The sequence below is a fragment of the Prosopis cineraria genome, unplaced genomic scaffold, assembly GCF_029017545.1.
Source record: "Prosopis cineraria cultivar Desert tree isolate PC_DT_omini unplaced genomic scaffold, ASM2901754v1 PC12, whole genome shotgun sequence".
In the NCBI taxonomy this organism is placed as follows: domain Eukaryota; kingdom Viridiplantae; phylum Streptophyta; class Magnoliopsida; order Fabales; family Fabaceae; genus Prosopis; species Prosopis cineraria.
In genome coordinates, this window is record NW_026555343.1 from 33,639,867 (window position 1) to 33,661,718 (window position 21,852).

The 21,852-nt window shown below is 32.5% G+C and overlaps 1 protein-coding gene across 5 annotated transcripts; it reads left to right on the forward strand.

Annotated features, from left to right (window-relative positions):
- The first annotated feature begins 249 nt into the window (after positions 1-249).
- LOC129288955 (calcium-transporting ATPase 9, plasma membrane-type-like) lies at positions 250-21,402 on the forward strand. 5 transcript variants are annotated; one of them, XM_054925775.1, is made up of 34 exons: positions 250-391; positions 6,514-6,855; positions 7,750-7,866; positions 7,957-7,996; positions 8,751-8,872; positions 8,961-9,092; positions 9,191-9,280; positions 9,925-9,994; positions 10,215-10,285; positions 10,363-10,446; positions 10,540-10,617; positions 10,694-10,765; positions 11,259-11,342; positions 11,566-11,648; positions 11,740-11,848; positions 11,939-11,994; positions 12,112-12,154; positions 12,240-12,323; positions 12,848-12,985; positions 13,233-13,298; positions 13,420-13,518; positions 13,866-13,973; positions 14,468-14,635; positions 14,947-15,006; positions 15,311-15,475; positions 15,817-15,933; positions 16,813-16,911; positions 17,249-17,386; positions 18,587-18,687; positions 19,292-19,337; positions 19,440-19,571; positions 19,984-20,091; positions 20,838-20,929; positions 21,059-21,402. In XM_054925775.1, exons 2-34 carry the CDS (start codon positions 6,655-6,657, stop codon positions 21,162-21,164), a joined length of 3,279 nt encoding a protein of 1,092 aa, XP_054781750.1. In that variant the 5' UTR covers positions 250-391; positions 6,514-6,654; the 3' UTR covers positions 21,165-21,402. The 5 variants fall into 5 exon arrangements, 4 of the variants coding, with proteins under 4 accessions (XP_054781750.1, XP_054781751.1, XP_054781754.1 ...); XR_008588105.1 differs by lacking the exons at positions 20,838-20,929; positions 21,059-21,402 and adding an exon at positions 19,747-19,884; XM_054925776.1 differs by lacking the exons at positions 19,984-20,091; positions 20,838-20,929; positions 21,059-21,402 and adding an exon at positions 19,747-19,977.
- Positions 21,403-21,852: the final 450 nt, after the last annotated feature.

Consider the following 21,852-nt stretch of genomic DNA (forward strand, 5'->3'; position numbering starts at 1 on the left):
TAAAATTTAAAAAATAAATTATAAATTATAAATTTAACACAATACAATTATAAAAATAAAAAATTAAGTTATAAATTTTTAGAAGTTAACACATGATTTTATTTGAAATAATTAGTTTTTTGAGACATTTTTGCCGTTATTCCAATCGTAAAGTTATATTGTACGACGTGTCAGATCGTGATAGCCCACGGACAAGGTAGGAAGTTTCGTGGAAGCTTCATCGGACAACGAGTATACCCAAGAAGTCAAGTTCCTTCTTCTGCATTTGTGGTTCCCAGTCGTGTTGATCGAGTTCGTTCATCCCAAATGTTGCTGCAGGCCTAAAGCAAGTTTCGCAGCATTACATTATGTCCCCCTCATCCGGATTCATACGCTCTCTTTTATTCCTCTGGTAATCACTCACTCACTCACTCTCTCTCTCTCTCTCTCACACACACACTTATATATATTAGTTTAATTTAGTTATTTTTCCATTTCGCTTCGCCAAAATAAAACGCAAGGGTGTGGCGTTTCTGATTTAGTTTTGACACTGTTGTCAATATTTTTAAAAAGCTAGATAGATGCATGGGGATGGTTGCGAGTCCGAATCTCATTCATTGCATAGCTGATGTGCTTATATATTATTCATGGATAAAAGTCCTTTGAAAATTAAGAGTGATTAGCTTTCTTTTATCCAATGAAAGATGGGGAAGAGAGGCAAAAGAAGAGGTGAAAGTAGGAAAGACATGGACAGTAAAAATATGAAGAAAATAAAAAGGTTAGTGGAATTAAAATTTTAAATAACTATAGTTTGGGAAGAACTTGAAGTTATAAAGAAATTATTACAAAATATGAATTTTTTATAAGTTCAAATTAAAATTTAAATATTCACATATCCAAACACAGCCTTAATGGATTTGAAATAATATTAGTTTGCTGATGGAACAAACTTAATTTCACGGATGGATTACCTAACAAAAGAAACTGTGCTTTACTTGAGTCCTTGAGTGGTTTCTATGCAATATTAGTTAGTAACTTGAAAAAAAGATACTCATTTTTTTATAACAATGGAAAATAAACTATACAACAATAAGAGCGTCTTACTGTATCACAAAGATTGAATCATGACAAGGAAAATTCAAGGGATGAAATCTAACTATGCATGATACGGCCTTCTTTGGGAGGACATCCGTTGTTTTATTAGCGTCTTTAGAGATTCTTTGAACGTTTACTTCTCAGGCACGATTTTATGGGGCTTGTATCTCTTAGATAACACTAGAATCCGATTGAGTGAGAGAGATTGTTCCATTTATTATTTTAATAGCTTCTAGAGAATCCAATTTAAGAATAATCTTTTTATACTTGAGATTTCAAATAACTTTAAGCCCCACAAACAAGTCCATAGCTTAACATGTAGTGGGTCTCCATCAATTATCTTAAACATGAATCAACTTTGAAATTTTCCTTTATAATTGTGAATCAAACCATCGCATTTGGAAATATTCTCTATTACAACATATGCACCATTCACATTCTATTTATTTCATCCATCAGTTGGTAGGTACCAAGTTCCATTAAGGATAGGGCTAGTATGCCTCTGCCACACGATTCCTACGATCTTGCTCTGATACTCTTTGAAAGTGTTTATAATTGCTAGACTCTGAGCATCAATAATAGCATTCGGAGTGGTTTTATCTTGAAAAATATTCTCATTTCGTCTCCTCCAAAGGAGCCAACACATAATAGAAAAGAAAGAGCTCCAAGGAATGCCTCTCTTCTTTCTTTGGGATTGCACATTCTACATGATCCACTCATGCATATTTGTACCAAAGAATTTCACTCTATCCTCATGTACAATATGTTCTATCTAAAAGCTTTTTGTGATTGGGCACTCTCATAAGACATTGATGAGATCCTCCACAACATCTTGGCAAATCTCACACTGGACATCCACAAGCATTCCAATGCATTTGACCTATATTAGTAAGCAACTTGTTATGATATGATAACCATAAAAAAAAAACTTACAGTGTTCTAGCACTTGAAGCTTCCATATTTGCTTCCGAGTGCTATCGTAATCAGTTGTATGTTGAGCCACAATTTTGTAGGTATGCTTGACCGAGAATTGGCCACTCTTGCTCCACTTCCAACTAGCATCCTGTTGATCTTCACTAATAACGGTCCTAGTTTGGAAAAAACCCCAAGTGACTTTAATTCCAAACCATATATTAGAACCGAGTCTTTTCTTATTAATAGTTGAAAGGATATCAGAATCACATTTATATTTACTTCTTATAAGATGAACCTAAGGTTCATCCAGATGTTTGATAGTACCCCAACCCAACTTCATCTGAAATGCTTGATTTTCTTGTTGTGCATGCCTGATTCTAAGGTCACATTTGCTTACTAGAATGGAATGGATTGAAAAAATTAAGACAAAAATAAAGTAAATCACCCTTCTACCAATGGTGATCATGATAAAACTTATTAATATATACTAAAAATATAGGAATCATCACACCCTCCCAAAATTTTATGGATCATGATTCCCAACCTCATGAATTAAATTACTCTTTTTTCTTGTGAATGTGCTTGCCTATCTCCCTTATTTATCATATTTTTATTTTTTCAATCCATTCAATTTTATTTTATTCTAATAAGCAAACGTGACCTAAGTCTTTCACGAGTCTTAGGTTTACACTCTTTATCTTAAACAATTAGATGCACTTTCCTCTTTTCACTACTAATACCTTAAAGGAAGTTTCGGTTTGCCCTCTCTAGTTTATAGCATGTTGCAGTTGGGATGTTAGTTGTTTGCATGTGTAAGTAGGAATACTAGAAGTGACAGAATTGATCAACATCTTTCTCCCAGCAAGAGCTAGTGAATTAGCCTACAGATACTCTTCAACTCTTTATTATATGACAAATTTGATGCCACTTGATTTAATTAAGGGAAAATCACATTTAAAGATATTTTAATAATTTCTCTAAATTTCCTAATCAAATAATAGAGAAGGAAAAATTTTTATCAAACGGATTGTAAGTGAGATTAATCTCTTTACAAGGACACGCCCTTACCAAAATAATAGATATATCTTTAAAATGATACGATATGTATGATACAAGTTCCATATTCATGTCAATCCATATCACTTTGTAGTGTTTTTTTTTTTAATTGATATACAACCATAGTTGGTTTATAATATAAAACCAAATACTCTTTTAAGTAGTATTTGGATTGATAAATTTGAATTTGGATGTTAAATTTAAAATCTTGCATTTCAATACATTTGAAATTCATATATTTAAAATCTTTTGTTTATATAGTTTAAAAAATTTTAAATGAATAAGAGAGATAAAATGATATTTGAAATGAAAATGAAAAATGAAAAATGATGAATTTATTTATATTTTTTTAATTGGCAATTGATGAGAAAAGATATGAGAGTCATAACTATATTAATAATAAAAACGTAAAGATAACAAGATATTTGAATTTATCAAAATTTTTAAATGACTAAGATGGAGAGGGAATTTGAGATTATAAAAAAATTATAATTTAAAATGAATTTAAATTTAAATTAAATATAAATTCATAACTTTTTATGTATTTAAATGAGAAATTTGCTTTAAATCTAAATTTTAATTTTTATTAATACAAACACACCATAGCTTTTAACTAGTGACATGAAAAGAGAGTCTGATGGGATGTATCGGTAACAACATGACATGTTTCCACATTTTTGGTCCGCTTGTGTTTTTTTTTTTTTTTTTGGGGGGGGTTTATAAAATTTGAGTTATTATAGGTACTTTACTAATTACTAACGTAGGATGGCTGTTTTAGAATTTATACAATAATCCTTAAAATATTTAAACTTATTTTCTAATCAAATAATTCGTTAGTTGTTTATATAAAATTTTTGATGAGTATTTGATACTCTTAGATTTAGCAGTGAAGCCAAGAACCAAATCCAAGGGTGTAAGATTATTTAATTTAAAATTAATATTTTTTAAAACTAATAATTTAAAATTATTAATAATAATTACATTAAGATGAAAATTATAATAATATAATTAGATTGATGGCATTTTTATTTTTAAAAAATTATATTGAACATGTTAATATGTCATTTAATGTAAATATGCTTTTCATATCTTATTTTAGTCATTGTAATATTATATATTTAATAGACTTTTGAGTCCAAATATTTTTTACTTAATTTAGAGGGTTTAAAATATTAAAAATAGGAGGTATAAAGTTGTAAAATTTATATATTTTATTTACAATTTTTTTAAAGTGAGGGATGTATTTGCACACTATCACCTAAATTGGCTCCGCTACTTAGATTGGAATATTTTGAAATCAAAACTTAAAGGCATTTTTTTAAAAAATTTAATTTTATTAAAAATTGCCACATTAATCTTTTTATTCCTAATATTTTTTTGAGATTTTATTTTAAAATTAAATATTAAAATTTCTAAAGAATGGTTTCTTATATTTCCAAAAATAAATATTTTATTTATTTTCTAATATATTTTACTTTTTACTTTTAAATATTTTAATTTTAGGTTGCAAATTAGCCTGTTTATAGTTTTTTATTTTATTTTAAAACCTTCTATGATATGTGAAACTAATATTTAAAAATAAAAGATTTAGTGTGTTTTATGAATCTTTTTGTAAATACGCACGCATATCCTAATATGTATTGTATAGTATATTTTTTTTAAAAATATTTTGCTATTATTTTTAAAACTGAGCTTACATGAAATTTTATTTATAACTTTATATTGAATTTCTGGGACAAATAGTTATATTAAAGCTTAATTAATTTGAAATGAAGATTAGAGCATACTATTTACAAAAACTAGAATTTTTTTTAGGCCAGTACAATAACTAGAATTAAAACACTATTTTTTACCGAAATTTTCCGAGATATATGACTAAATTAGTTTGGTCTCTTGTATTGAATGGTTGTACTAATTTCATTAACTGTGTGGTTGTGTCAGTTTTATGTGAAAAAAATGTGTTTGATTAATTACAATTTAAATTTGGCCAAAAATGATTAATTACAATTTAAATATATAAATATTGATTTATTAATTTTTGTTTTTAATTTTCCAATCTCAAATGAGATGTAACGATTTTCAAGATACATGAAAATTCAGTCTTGTTTCTTTTTTAGAATGAGACATGGGGTGGGGTTCTCTCAATACTTATAGTTTTCTTTGCTTATAGAAGTTTGTAAATTTATAGCTCATTTATTTAAGATTAAAGAATAAGCATTTTTTAATTAGATTCAAGATTTTATAAACAAAATAGATATTATGTTATGTTTGACTGTAATTAAAAAATTATTATTTAATTATTTTAAATTTTATAATATTTTTGTGGATATCTTTTTTATAAAAAATATATATTTATGTAGTTATTTTAAAATTTTATAATATTTTTTTTATATTTTCGTATCTTTATAACATTTTTTTCTTATCTACTTTGTCATATTATTTTCAAAAACTATTCAAATTGCTAAAACATAATAAAAACATATGCTTTTTTTTAAATGGGTTAAATAACATTTTGAATCATGAAGTATTACGTGAAAAATGCCTTGGACCCCAAAATTAATCAATGATTTTATCAATTGATTTCAAACTAAACTTAACTAGTTAATTAAAATCTGGTGATATTTAAAGTTTTAAACTTCTTTTTTCAAATTAGATTTCAAGTGTTCATTGTTAAATAAATAAATATTATTTTAAAAAATAAAATTAGAATTATAGAGTATATGAAGAAGTAAGATACTAATTATTTACAAAACATTGTTAAAAATGAGGCAAAAAATGTCATCTCACAAAATTTTGAATCGTTTGCCATGGGCAACGATATGTTCATTGTGGTAGATTATTTTGAGGTTTATTTAGTCTACATAAGAGCTAACGTTTTACACAAATGGTGATGATAATTTTCTTTGAGTTTTAAAATTTAAGGTCAAAGATGTTACTCGCGTAATAGTTTAGAATCTATGATAGTTATTAACAAACGATACATTAGTGAGGAATTATCACATCAACATTTTGGCTAAGCTCCACAAAGTAAATAGTAATGGCGTTAAATATAAGTTGACAGTGAGGATAATTTATTATGAATTTAAAATTTATGATCCATCTTAAACATTTTAATAATTCAAGATTCGTCAAGGCACTTTTTGCATAATACTTCAGGGTTTAGGATGCTCATTAACCTTTTTTTTTCATATTCTGTTATTTTTAAAAATTTAAACAAATAAATAATGTTTTTATAAGAAGAACTTCGACTACCGGTTATTAGTCTTAGCTAATTATTTTTTGTACTTGAGAAAAGAGAGTGGCATTACAAATACCTTGATATTGTTCTCATTTACACTGCATTCACCAAATGTACATCCACAACCAAACATACCTACAGATTCCCTCATTGATATATTTTACTTTATTTTATTTGATATTTTCTTATAAATTACAATGACAATGACATTGTTTAATTTTTTGTATTAGTTATCTGTCCGTTTGAACAGCTAGAACGTCGTGCTTAATTTGCTTTCACCTACGGTTGATCTTCTTCAAAAATCTCGCGTGCGTCATTGATGAAAATACATATTTCTGTGACGATTTGATTTCCGATCGATTGTATTAACCATGACCTCCACATCTCGAGGCTCCAACGGTGCCTCCAATCATAATAATGGCTTCATCACCGTCACCATCGCCGCGCATCCGGATGGCGAACCTCCTTCTTCCTCCATCGTCCATGACGAAGACTTGCCGGTGGATCCGGAAGATCCTTTCGATATTGCTCAGACCAAGAATGCGCCTCCCGAGGCCCTCCGGCGATGGAGAGTAAGCATAAAATTATATAAATTTTCTTTCTGTTCTTCATTCTGTTCTCTATCGAACACATTTTCGCTTGCGTCTAGCCGGGTCAATCGATGAGTGATGCGTGGATCGTGTTTGACTACATTTCTGCAGTTCTTCATCATAATGCCACACTTATATGCATTGCATCGTGTTTAATTTATCTGCGCGGCTGCATATAATGCATGGCCTGTATTTGTCTTCATTGCTGTGTTCAGCGTACATACGTGCATTTGTTTGTGTAATTTTGTTTCACCGAACAAAAATGCAATATCTGGACGTTTAGTTTTCACATGTCTTGATTTATTATTTCCACATCTCATCAGTCACAGTTTTTGCTTTGTACTGTTAAGATCATTGAATGTATGCATTTTTGCTGACGTGATCATGCTTAGTTTGTTGGAAAAGAAGAAAAGGATGAGTTGCAAAATGCAGGAAATTAACAATTTGCAAAGGCATTTACTTGGTGCAATCATAATAATAATGCATGTCAAATATGAATGGAAGAAGGGGCTGAAAAATGAAACCTATATTACAGTTAATTGACAAGATGGAAGTACTTTTTTTCTTGCCTGAAGATGGAAGGTATTGAATCTTTGAAAATACTCTGGCAAAAAAAATAAAAAATGAAAATACAAATCTGACTTTTATAGTATGGGCTGGCCCCAAATATTGACAGCCTGTAAAGCGCGTCTCAACAGTAACCATTCTTCAGGTAAAAAAAAAAAAAAATATATATATATATATATATTCTAAATTACTAATTCACCAACTTGTACAAGTGGTAAACGGTCGTGTTATTAACGTAATTTCAGCAAGGAATTGTAGTGCGTAGTGTGACTTGCAAGGCATTTGAACTGAAGTTTCGCTCATTTGCAGCAAGCAGCACTTGTGCTCAATGCCTCACGGCGTTTTCGTTATACTTTGGACCTGAAAAAAGAAGAAGAGAAACAACAAAAGAAAAACTTGATTAGAGCCCACGCACAAGTCGTAAGAGTAAAGTTTCTGAATCTGGCAATCCTGTTCCCTCAAATTTCTAACCATCTTGTTCTTTTCTAATTAATAATTAATTGTTCTACATATTAGGCAGCATTGCTTTTCAAATTGGCCGGTGAACGTGAAATAGGTAAACTTCTAATTTTTTTTTTTTTTAACTTTTCAATGATTTGTTAGCTTTATGTTCCTTGAGCTTTAATGATAATTAGTTTACTGTTAATGTTAATAAACCCGCTAAAACTGTAACAAACAATTAACAAATCAGATGGTGGTGGTATTTATAATTTTTAGACACATAACAGAGGTTGACAGAAAATGAATCAAGAGTGGTCAATTGTTGGTAGAAATTCTAAAATAAAGCAGAATTGAGCACCGCAGTTCTTCAGCAGCTGCCATTAGTTGATGCTCACTTTTGTGGAAGGTGACTCTTTTTTTTTTTTTTTTTAAATAAAAGAAGATAAAATTCATCAGAAAGCTGATACAACTAGTTCAAAGTAGTAATTAACATTCTATTTTGTTTGCCGATTGTTTTCATAAACTAATAGCAGACTACCAATAACGGTTAGGGAAGTTATTGAACTATCCGGATGTGGGTAGTATAGGTTGTATTGTAATCTGTATAATAGTATCGAGCGGATTTGCATTTTAAAAATTTCTCTGGTGAGCCACCATTGCAAAACTACTGTAATAAATATATTTAGAGTTCCACGTGCCTAAAACTGTATTATAATCAATCTGCGTTCCGTTGTAGGAATCTCACTTTCTAGCTTTCTGTTTTACCAAGTGTCATTACAAATTTACTGGGTTTATTTTTGCAAAACTACTATAAGCTCTTGCATTTTGAAGAACCTATGGTTTCCTAACGTTTATTTGGAATTATGCAGTAATAACTACCCCTGCGCTATCCCCAGCTCGAGTCAGTGTCAGTGATTTTGCAGTTGGGCTTGAAGAACTTGTCTCAATGTTTAAGGATCATAACATTTCTGCTTTAGAGCGATATGGAGGGGCAAGTCTACTTGAGACATGTTTTGGGTTTCTTACACTGATGCGAAAGTGGTTACTTTGCTGATATAATCCAATGGTTACTTTCTCAGGTTAAAGGTTTATCGAGTTTACTACAATCAAGTCCCGAGAAGGGGATTAATGGGAGTAATGATGATCTATTAAGAAGGAGAACAGCATTTGGAACAAATACTTATCCTCGGAAAAAGGGGAGAAGTTTCTTTGTACGTTGCTATGGTGTTAACTTGTAACATTCTAAAATAAAATTGATAAATTAGTTGCAAATTTGCTGTGCTGATGATAACTCTGGTTTATTTTACAGATGTTCCTATGGGAAGCTTGGCAAGATCTGACCCTAATCATATTGATAATAGCAGCTGCAGTATCATTAGTATTGGGAATAAAAACAGAGGTGCTCTTAACTCCCACATTTTATATATTAGCTCATTGCCATCAATTCCGGTGATAAATTGCGCTTTGCCAGTGGTTTCTACTTTTGTGGAAGGATATGAGAGAAATTAGGTTTTGGGGACATTTGCATTTAGCTGTGTGAGGCATTTGCCTCTCTTGATAATCAATGAATCTAAAAATATTTTAAGATATATTAGTTTGACTAGGACTTTTCCTGTTTAAAACAGTTTCTTCAATATGATGAGTCTTTACGCAAATTTCATTGAAGTGATGCCATTTGGAGGAAGCGACTAGAAGTGTTCATATCCGAAGAACAAATTGGCTAGATGACACAACTATGAGAGGCTGCAACTGTAGCAGACCCATCAAACCATTTTGTCAAAGAACTTATGGATCTTATATTACCATTCCGTTCTTGCTTCTTGCTTTAGGGATTAGTAAATTTTACTTGTTTACTTTACTTACATTCTTCATTTTTGGCTCTAGGAAACTGCTTTTTCTCTTATTAACTCTTTGTAAGTGATTGTATTTTTGTGGTTCTTCGTCCTGATTATTCTTGTCACTAGAATATATTTGTATATCCAGTTTTATTAAAATAGTTATTATCCATCCAGGCTTATCGATTCCCTCATTTGCATTTGGTAGGGTCTGAAAGAAGGGTGGTACGATGGGGGAAGTATTGCTTTTGCAGTTTTTCTTGTCATTGTAGTTACAGGTATTGATTTTAATCTTATCTAAGCTTTTGTAAGTGTTCATAGGATTACCATACAGATTCAGACAAGAAAGAAAATCTTTTTCTTTCTTTTTTTTTCAATTTGTTTTTAAAATAGTTATGTTCTTTCTGGCCTTTTGTTTAATCAGTAACCTTGAAATGAGTAGTGTTTTCATTTCTCGTTCTAACTTTATTTTGTTCTTTTTGCCTTTTCACCTACCAGCTGTTAGTGATTATCGGCAATCTCTGCAGTTTCAGAATTTGAATGCAGAAAAACAAAATATACAACTAGAGGTGCGTGACCATATTTTCTTTAATCACAACTTATCATCGAGGAGCTAAACTGATCATATCTTCAAACTCCTATGCAGGTCATTAGAGGTGGTAGAATAGTAAAGATATCAATATTTGATGTTGTTGTTGGTGATGTTGTGCCTCTTAAAATAGGAGATCAGGTCATTTCATATAAAACTTTTAGTTTGTTTGACACTTTTACTGGAACTTGAGTTATTATCTTTTCATATTTGCTACTCCATGGGTGTACTTAGGTTCCTGCTGATGGAGTTTTAATCACCGGCCACTCACTTGCCATTGATGAATCTAGCATGACTGGTGAAAGCAAGATTGTACGTAGTTTATGCCTTCTACTGGCGCAATTACTCAACTTTGTATCTTTTGATTCTTAAGCGGAGTGCTCTGCAGGTTCATAAAGACCATAAAGCACCATTTTTGATGTCTGGCTGCAAAGTAGCAGATGGAGTTGCTGCTATGCTGGTAATTATACTTATATGCAGAAGAGCAATGCCTGATGTTGGTAGTCTGAGAATGTGCTGTTGTGTGATTTTAAATATGGACTGTAAATGGACTTTTGATCCAACAAAATACAATTATCTGTCCATTTGAAGACATGGTAGGACGTCTGATTGTAAAAAAATTTCACAATCAAATTCAAATATTTTGAATTGGACTGCCAGTTTTTTTCTTTTGGGCAAACACTTGAGGCCTGCTTTTCTCTTTGGAATTTCTTATTGCTTTTTTTTTTAATCAGTAATTTTGGTAGTTTGATTGTGCCTTTATATTGCAATGCATTTAATTCTTTTTGTAATTATTTATTGACAATTTTGTTGTGATTCTGACTTCTGACGAGTGTTTCACTCTTGATGAAAAACGTATACTAGACTCTTCCTCTTCTTTAGTTGCAATATACTTTAAGCTCAAGAGTTTTCACGTCACCTTCATCAGTAATGTGCTGTGCTGTTGTCTATAGGTAACTGGAGTTGGTATCAATACTGAGTGGGGACTGTTGATGGCAAGTATCTCGGAAGATACTGGCGAAGAGACTCCATTGCAGGTTTCCCGCTTCATTTGCACAGACATTGCTTATGCCTTCTAGTAAAACTACGATAAATGGCGCTAAAATTATTACTGTACCATTCATCTATCTTAGTCCTTCCGTCATTCCATTCCATCCTTAAAAAAACTTCCAAATTAATATTTTAGCATAATCATTAATTCTTTGTGACATGTCCAAACCCCATCACTTTTTTTTTTTACCTTTTGTTTTTACGTGATAGGTACGTTTGAATGGAGTAGCGACTTTTATTGGTATAGCAGGGCTTTCAGTAGCTGCCATTGTGTTGGCTGTCCTCTTGGGAAGGTAAATTAAGTTTGTTATTTTCGTATGTTGTTACTTCTGAATACAAGCTCTGCCATCTCTGACTGGCTATGTTATGGCTTTGGAATTGTAGATACTTTTCTGGAAGTACAAAGGATCTGGATGGAAATGTTGAGTTTGTCGGTGGACAGACTAGCGTTAGTAGCGCAGTAGATGGGGTCATCAAAATTTTTACTATAGCTGTATGTGCGAGTTTTGGATCATGTTTTCTATATCTATTCCCTTTCTTTCCTGTTTTAATGGGTTTTTTTACTAAGCATAGTGCCATACAGGTCACTATTGTGGTTGTTGCAGTACCTGAAGGTCTTCCCTTGGCTGTCACCTTAACGTATGTATCAGTCGCTGATATTTAAATCTGCGACACAAGTTGTACCCAATGCTAGACCTCTCATATTGTTGATTTCTTCTAATCTTTGTTCCTTTCTTCCCTTTGCTCTCTCGACAGCCTTGCTTACTCAATGCGAAAGATGATGGCTGACAAAGCCTTGGTATCACTTTATTCTTCTGTTTAAGGGTTTAGCAATTTTTTTCAGTAAGTTCTAAAAATTCTTTCTAACAAACACAATTCTGTAGGTTCGAAGGCTCTCAGCTTGTGAAACTATGGGTTCTGCTACAACAATTTGCAGTGATAAGACAGGAACATTGACATTGAATCAGGTGGATTCCACATTATGGGCTCGGATAGTCTAAAGGGATATGGTCATATTTTGCATTATAGAACCAATATTCTTATTAGTCAGGGCAATTACAGGTTCATAAGACACTTGTTGATCCTCCATTTCTTGTTAGTCAGGATAATTAGGTTTATTGCTAAATAGTTGTGTCAATGGTTTTCAGACATTTAAACAGGATAGCTTTCTAGAGATGAATGTCTTACCATATTATTACTATATTTTGGATCGATGAAGTTCATTTCCATCTTTTTGAAGCACACAAAGAAAATTCTCTTAATCCTAATTTGGAGAAACAGAGAGAAGTAACTCGTAGAATGGATCAGAAGTTCAATAAACAAGTTCAATTATTTTATAGACCTGCTGCTTGGCATTGAACGCGTACATATATCCTATAGTAAATACTAAGCATGTCTACCAAAATAGTCTATGTTTTGCAATTTGTACAAAAGCCATTAGTTGATCATGCATTAGGATTTAATTATACATTTCTCTTTTTGGGCATTATAGATGACTGTAGTTGAGGCATATGTCGGGAAGAAGAATATCAAGCTACCGGAGGACTTACCAAATTTGCACTCAGAAGTTGTATCTCTAATAAATGAGGGTGTTGCACAGAATACTAGCGGAAATGTTTTTGAGCCCAAGGTATGTCTACTTTTTTAATGGAAGTATCTACTATCTAGGATTCTTTCTCCCGTGATTTTAATTGGAGTTATCGTTAGACTTATACAGGAGCATTATCTTGCGACTCTTGTAGACAGGTTACAAACGCTGACGCAAATAGTTTTATGTTACAATTTTATGTGTGTTCTCTCTTTAAAAAAAAAAAAAAAAATCTGAATCACTGAACTAAAATCTGGTTGGCATCACATTCTTTGACATGCTGTAACAGGGTTGTGGAGAAGTAGAAATTTCGGGATCTCCTACAGAAAAGGCAATCCTTTCTTGGGCTGTCAAGGTACCCTTGCTGAAGTGCATGTGCATATCTAGATTTCTTCGTTTTAATATATATATATATATATAGACAAATTTTTAATCGATTTTTAAACTGAAATTATTTCATTGAATCCATGCGACAGTTGGGAATGAAATTCGATCTTGCCAAGTCAAATTCAACAATTCTACATGTCTTCCCCTTCAACTCGGAGAAAAAGCGAGGGGGTGTTGCGCTGAAGCTGGTAATTATGTGACTCGCATTTTGATTGACTTTTGGCTTATCACTTCGTTTATTATATTTTATAAGTCATCATGAGAAGTGTTATTTGATGTTTGTTGTTTCTTTTTATTCCCTCCACCCCACCCCCTTTTCTTCCCTCCTCTCTTTTGCTTGTGAACTAAATCCATTGTTAATTCATATTTACTTTTTTCTTTTTCCTTTTTTTTTTCCCGTGTTACATTCTATAGATTTACTTTGTATAAACATAGTGTATACATAGATTATATATACTTTTTTATTGATTCATTAATTTTAATTGTCCATATATTTTCCACGATAATTAGATAGTGATTCTAATTTTCATGGCAGGCGGACTCCAGTGTGCACATTCATTGGAAAGGAGCTGCGGAGATAGTTCTAGGCTCATGTACTCAATACCTTGATTCAAATGGTCATTTGCAATCAATTGATGCCGAGGTTAGAAGCTACCTAGTGAAGAAGTACTAAAAAGTTTTACAAAAGGGGCTGATAGTTAACTTGCTCAAACAAATATGGAACGAGGCTGCCGCTAAGCCAGTTTATGCATACCAATGTGGTTATAATGTTTCAATCATGTGAGACGTCAAACCTATAGACATTACGAAGGAGATTTCATACCTAACGTTTATTCTTGAACAAAAATTCTTTGATTTATCGAATGCTATTAAACATTTTAGAACATTAACTTTTTTTTTTTGGCCTCAACTTTAACTTTTCAAATTCCTGGAAATTTCCGCTAGATTTGATTTGTGTATTATTATTTGATAAGTATATATGCCTTGCACGTTATTTTAAAGCATGTTATTTCAGCTATAACCCAGTTTTAGAAGAGACTAATGATCTTAAAAATGATATAGCAACTGGGAGCCGTTTGATGTTATTCCAGATTTTGGGTGACTGAGAATTTTTATATCTATAAAACTCCTTTTCAGGACTTTTTCAAGCAGGCTATTGATGACATGGCTGCTCGCAGCTTGCGGTGTGTTGCCATTGCATATAGATCATATGAAACGGACAAAGTTCCCTCTAATGAGGATGATTTGGCCAAGTGGTCCTTGCCTGAGGATGAACTTGTTTTGCTTGCTATTGTTGGTATAAAGGTAAAATTCAAGAGTATATTTTCCTTTTATTTGCAGAAAAGTCATTGTATTTTTTGTCCCCAGGATAGCCGTTAGCTTCATGTACAATTAGGCAGTAGGTCCTGCGCTCTTATCAATATATACAAAATTATATCATCAAATCATTAATACTTCATGTTTTATTTGTCGCTATAGATTTATAATTTAAATAATAACTTGCTGATGTGTTATGTTGCAGAACATAGAATGAAACTAGAATTTTGCTCTGGACTTCATTATGCCTTTAATTTCCAGTGTAGTCCTCATCTTAGCTAGCATAAGTCTGTGTACAGGATCCCTGTCGCCCTGGAGTCAAAGATGCTGTCAAATTATGCACTGAAGCTGGGGTTAAGGTAATTTATTATATTTCTGTTTAATGTTTAATGGGTTTAGTTTTATATTGACGGTTAAATCTTGACACCTTCAGGTTTGGATCGCAGTTTAATGTGAAACTAGTTAAATGCAGAATTAGAATGTGGCTTTTGACATCAATGTCAATGTCAATACATCTAACATAAATTATGGAATTTATTTCAATGCCAACAATGATGCTTAACCTCCGCACAGCTACACAGGGCCCCACCTAGTTATGGCATGAATTTTAACAATCCAAATCATCAAGAGAACCGAACACTTTGTATGTTTGTTTACTTATAGGTACGCATGGTCACTGGAGACAATATTCAGACGGCAAAGGCAATAGCTTTGGAGTGTGGGATACTTTCTTCAAATGAAGATCTCGCTGAGCCAAATGTAATTGAAGGAAAGAGATTTCGTTCGTTATCTGAAAATGATAGGGAACATGTTGCTAAACAAATAACAGTAAGGTTCTTCTATTATGTATATTTTTTATATCTTTAGCTTTATACTTAATTGGTACCTGAGTGAGATAACAAACTCTCTTTCAAAAGTTAGCTGATATCAATAGATGAGTAACTAAGTGGGATGAGGAACCCTCCCCTGAAAATTAGCTATTGAGTTGGTAGAACCTATTTGCTTAAGTACCCCATTGAGCATCCCATGTTCCTCAATGTGGGATTTAGGCATCCTATGCTACCGAGTCTCCTTCAATACTCTAGCTGCAAATATTCTTGCTACTAGCCTCCTGCAACATAGATTACTAGGTTGAAAAGTTTTTGTTGATTGTGAATTAATGTGCGTAGGTTATGGGGAGATCTTCTCCAAATGACAAGCTTTTGCTTGTGCAAGCACTGCGCAAGGGAGGAGAAGTTGTTGCTGTCACAGGAGATGGCACTAATGATGCGCCTGCACTTCACGAGGTATGTCATTTTCATGGCATTTAAAGTCTTGTTAACAGGAGGATGATCATGTTGCGTTTGCAAATTGTGGATGCAAAAAGCCTGATGTGAATGTGAATTTGCGGTTTTAATCATTGAAAACATTTTCTATACAACAGAACGTTGTGTATTTAAGTATGCTTTCTGTAGATTAACTGATCCAGAACCAGAAGGAAAGGAATGTAAAATGATTAAGGAGGGGGGGAGAATAAGAAAAACGTTGGGCAGGCAATTAACTTCAAATAACTAATGAAGATGCTTTATATAGAGTTCAAGAAATGAAAACAAACTAAAAAAAGTTTAATTGAAGAATAATTAAAATATTGAAATAAAATAGAATCAATTAAAGTGTCATTTGATCAATTTCCTTTTTTTCCAACGAAAAACTTTAATTTTCCTACACCTCCATATTCCCATCACCAATACTTCCATTTCTATTCTGAAACAAATCCTGTGCCTATACATAGTGCTTCATGCTTCTCACCTCCCTCGAAATGGTTGGAAGATGAGGCCATGAGCCAAAAGTAAATGATCTTTTTAATAAGCCAGTCTCTTGATCTTTACTTTTGAAAGTACAATTCATCAATAGGATTTTTCTGTTCACGGATTGTCAGCCATATGATAGTAGAATTTATGAAACTTATCAAACCGCATAATAGTGGAGTTGATGCATCTCTAGCTTTCAGCTTCAAGTAATCAACGAGAGAGGTGCCCTTGGTATTATCAATTTTTTTCCTTGCATCTTTTGTCCCTTCATCTGTTTGATTTAGATATCATGTGATCAGTGGCATTATTGTAACAATATATATATATATATATATTTATGTATTTCGTTTCATGTTTTACTAACTTGTATTTTAGGCAGATATTGGTCTTTCAATGGGCATTCAAGGAACTGAAGTTGCAAAAGAAAGCTCAGATATCATAATCCTGGATGATAACTTTGCATCGGTAGTGAAGGTTAGAAAGTTATATAATCGCATGAGCATATCATGAGGTCTTCTTTTGTGCTTCTTGTACTTGTCTTTTCCCCAGCGATCACCTGTAGAAATATTTCATGCTCGGGTAAAAATATCATTTTCTTTTTCTTGCCATATTTCTCCAGCTGTTGCATAATATCTATATTAAATAATTTACTAAATTTACCCTGGTCAAGCGACATGAGATGTAGTGGAAATAATCTTGTTCTGGGTTTTTGGCTTCATTTTGCCTAATGAAAGATCATTTCGCTCCAAGGCACAACCTCAGTTGTTGGTCCAATCTTTAATCTGTATATGATGTCTACTATTTTGTGTAGGTTGTCCGATGGGGCCGTTCTGTATATGCAAATATTCAGAAATTTATCCAGTTCCAGCTCACAGTTAATGTTGCAGCTCTTGTTATAAATGTTGTGGCTGCAATATCTTCTGGTGATGTTCCTTTAAATGCAGTGCAGGTGCCTTTTTTTTTTTTTTTAATCTCTTTCTTCTGTTTTTAATATTTCATTTTTCATTTGTGAAAAAACACTCAAATTACTATGTAGCGTCATATGTAAAACCTGATATAACAATTAATGTGGTTATAAAATGCATCACCCTGGAAGACCGTAACTCTTGTTTCGCTGATCAAGCAAAAAGCCCTTCTCTCTCTCCCATGAACCTGATCCTACCCTTTCTTAACATGGTTTTTAGGCCATGGAATTCATGTTCTTTCTATTTCTCATTAATATTCTCTTATGGATTGTTGAATCAAAAGCTGTATTTTTTTTTTTTTTTTGGGGGGGGGGGCGCTGTATTTTGTGATAGAACTATTGTGGAATGAAATCTACAATATTTTTTGCTAAAAATCGTATGTGCTGCTGCAAATTGCATGATGATCAATAAATTGTTGGACGCAAATTGCTGTAGCATTGACATGAATATTTAAGATGACAAAAATTAATTAATATATTTCATTACAGAAAGGATAATATTATTAGCATTTAAAGGGAAGCATCTCCTCGTTTGCTTCACAAAAGCATCTTTAAGCCTTGGAAGCACAAGAGTACAAGCACCGTTACAAGAATTATAACATGACTTGATGGTCTTGTCTGTCAGAAGCAGAACTAACAATACTCCCAAATAGGGCCCAAGTCTGCTTGTGCTGGCATAACTTTACTATACTAATTATTGCATGGCTTAGTATAAGAAGTACCGAAATGGTATTATGGTATCAATTGCTCACTCCAAAATTGCATGCGCTTGCTAATGATATAAAGTCCTGATTTCAATACATTGATAAATGACAATGTAGGAAAGAAATATAGCTTGATCATGTAGGGTTCACTACTTAGTGAGTTGAGCCTGTTACAAAGGAAGCAAAGCTATCATAGGCATCCTATGTGTACAAAAAGTAGCTATCAAGTCTTGTTCTTGTTCGTTCACAAGAATGCTCGCAAGAAGGCAAAAAAAAAAAAAAAAAATAGTTAGCTCAAATTGTTGTCTGTTACATTATGATTTTGCTGAATGTGTAATTGTTAATATAGTTCTTGTTCAAAACTTTGCGTCACATGTGTTATTGAGAAATATGATACATTTAACTTGTTTTGGGCTAATTAAGGACGCAGCGATGAGAACACAATTTTTATTGGTTCCTAATGTAGCTGCTCTTTGCACAGCTTTTGTGGGTCAACCTTATCATGGACACTCTTGGGGCCCTTGCATTGGCCACTGAACCACCAACGGACCATCTTATGCACAGATCACCAGTTGGCAGAAGGTTTGGGTTGGCTTTCTGAATGTGCAGTATATATTAATTTTAGTACCCTAACTTGAATATAGAGCTAAAATGAAAACAATCAAGGTGACATGGGTAACACGTTTGCCTCAGCGAGTTTTCCAATCCCTTGTACAACTTTGAAGATATTCCCTTGAGAAACCGTTTGTTCCAAGGAAAGCCAAGGAAATAACCGTGTCTCACACCACGTTAGTTCAGATGGTGAAAAGCTAGATTCTATTCCAAACAAGTATTCCCAAGCAAACAACGGCGCTTCCATGAAGGCTTGCATATTTTTCTTTTTGTTCTTTTCCTTCCAAATCTTGAAAATGAGAGGAAATAGGGAAATATAAAATCCACTTGCACCGTTTTGTCTTTTATTTACCTTTGAAGTGCCTTTTTATCTCCATTTTCTCACTTAAAGTCTGTCCAACCTCTCTATTTGTGTTTTGCATATGTTTTTTTTTTTATTATTTCTTTTTTCGAAACAGCAGTTTACAGCTTAATTGGATTTCTTTCTGATGGTCAGATTTACTCTGTAATCTTGGAGGTATTTGTAGACTAAATGAATGCAAATTTTTACTGTGGACTTATGTTTGGTTTGTAGGGAATCTCTTATAACAAATATTATGTGGAGGAACTTGCTCATACAGGTAAAATTTATTGTATTCTATGAATACACTTGTTAAATTTATCATGGAATTGGGAACATTTGGCTTTTGACTGGTGTCTAATTCATTGATTTGTCATTACAGGCTTTATATCAAGTTACTGTTCTACTTGTTCTGAACTTCGGCGGCGATCAAATTCTGCGAAGTCATTACTCTAGAGCTCGTACACATCAACTGAAGAATTCTTTGATATTCAATGCATTTGTCCTCTGCCAAGTAAGTGAATTTTATATGTAAATATGAATCGTGGAAGTTGCCATTCTTTTTGTTTTGTTTTGTTATGTTTTGTATGTTCTCATCTGGCTAAGAGTTCCATGTAATAGAATTCTTTACTGTACTCCGTAATTTCATGAATAGAATATGTATAAATTGATTATACTTGAGAATTCAGGAGGTGATTAGACCTGTGGGGCTATGGTGTTAGAAAAATGTCAGCGTACCTTTCAGTTGCTTCGTATGAGCTGCGCACAATGTTCACTTATTGAATGTGCCTATTACCTGACCGATGTGCTTCAGCAATCTCTACCTCGTAATATGAGTTAGAGAGAACAAACCTAAAAGAACTTGTTTTTCTTAATCAAATCGATCCAATTCTAATTACACAATTCTGTAATGATTCAACGTACAGATATTCAATGAGTTCAACGCTCGGAAACCAGACGAAATGAATGTCTTCCGTGGAGTGACTAAGAACCACCTCTTCATTGGAATTGTTGCAATCACCTTTGTACTTCAGGTGAGAAGGCACTCCATCTCTTTTTTGTGTTTTTAAAGTGGTTAATTAAGGCCATTTGCTTTCTGTTTTTAAAAAACAAAATTTATTTGAGTAAGATCATGTTTGGTTACTAAAAAAAAATGGAATGGAATGGATTGAAAAAATCAAAACAAAAGTGAACTAAATTATCCTTCCTCTCATAGTAAATATGATAAAACTTATTAATATATACTACAAATGTGAGAATCATCATATCCTTAAAAAATCTTATAAATCTTAATTCTCAATCTCATGAACTAAATTATTTCTCTCCCTTATGAATGTACTTACTTATTCCCATCAATCATTTTATTTTTATCTATATTTTTTTAATCTAGTAAGCAAACTTGATCTAAGTGTTTTGAATTTAGATGTTTTCAAAATTGATTCATTTTTTATTTTTAAAAAAAAAGTGGAAATATTTTAGAACTTTCTTCGTTTTCTTTCTTTTATTTATTTTTTAAGCACAACATTTAATTATTATAAATTATTTTTAGCTATTGCTAATCACATTCATAGTTCATCACTATTAACTACTGGCAACCACCACTATTAGTCACTTTTTTAACTCAAATTATTTTTAAATTAACATGATCAAATAAATTTTCATTTTGTTTTGAAAAATAATTTTAAAAAATTGATTTACAAAATATTTTTTAAAAAGAAAAAAAAAATATGAAAACAAAATCAAACAAGACATGCATACTGATAACTCTACCATCTGTTAGATACTCATCATCGAGTTCCTTGGAAAGTTCACGAAAACCGTGAGGCTTGATTGGAAGATGTGGCTTATTTCTCTTGCTATAGGGCTGTTCAGGTTAGTCTTCTCGCCAAGTCTTGTGTAACAACGCTTCAAAACTAGCACATTCAATTCAAGTTGGTGTAGAAAAACTTGTGGCTTTCTGGTTTGAATCCTGACCCATGTTTTTTTCTTGGATTGTTGCAGCTGGCCCCTGGCTGTAGTGGGAAAATTAATTCCTGTTTCAAAAACACCACTCTCACGGTACATGTTAAAGCCATTGAGGCGATGCTGGAAGCCTCGTGGTTTATGATAAGTTCAAAATTCAAATGGCGGTTCTTAAAGTGATCACCAACCATCAACTATTGGGAGAATTACACATAAGCCCAACTCAAGATAATTAATTACTGTTAGGTGCAAGTGGGATCTTAAAGTAATTCTCCCTTAACTATTTAAGTAAATAATACTATGCTTCCTTGAATGTTCACTTCTTTCATTTGTAGAATACTGTATAGTGTCTAATGGCTTAAAGGGTAAATTTGTCTTGGAAATTTTTTGCCACAAGCACCAGGTATCTTTACTTTTTTGTTAGCACAATATTATCCCCATTCTTTTAAAATCAAAGTACTATTGCCCTGCCATTAATCTTTAAAGGACGTTGACTGTTAAATGACTAGGTTTGATTGACATATTTACACGTGGCTATTCCTTCATTGTTTTCTTCAATGCTTCTCTAGCGACAATTGAGATGGGCATGCACGCTCCCCTCTTTTCTCAAAACCTTAGATGCTTTGTCGCTTCTATCGAAGGTATTGGCCAAGAATTGCAACTATGCTCTTGTGGAAGGGTTTGAGATTATAATGTTTGTTTTAACATTACCAACAAATCACACATTAACACATTATTATGGTAATTGTAGCTTAATTAATTCCCTTTTCAAATTACCATAATAAAAAATGGTCAAATAAAATATTTTAAAACCAACATATATAAAGTTTTGG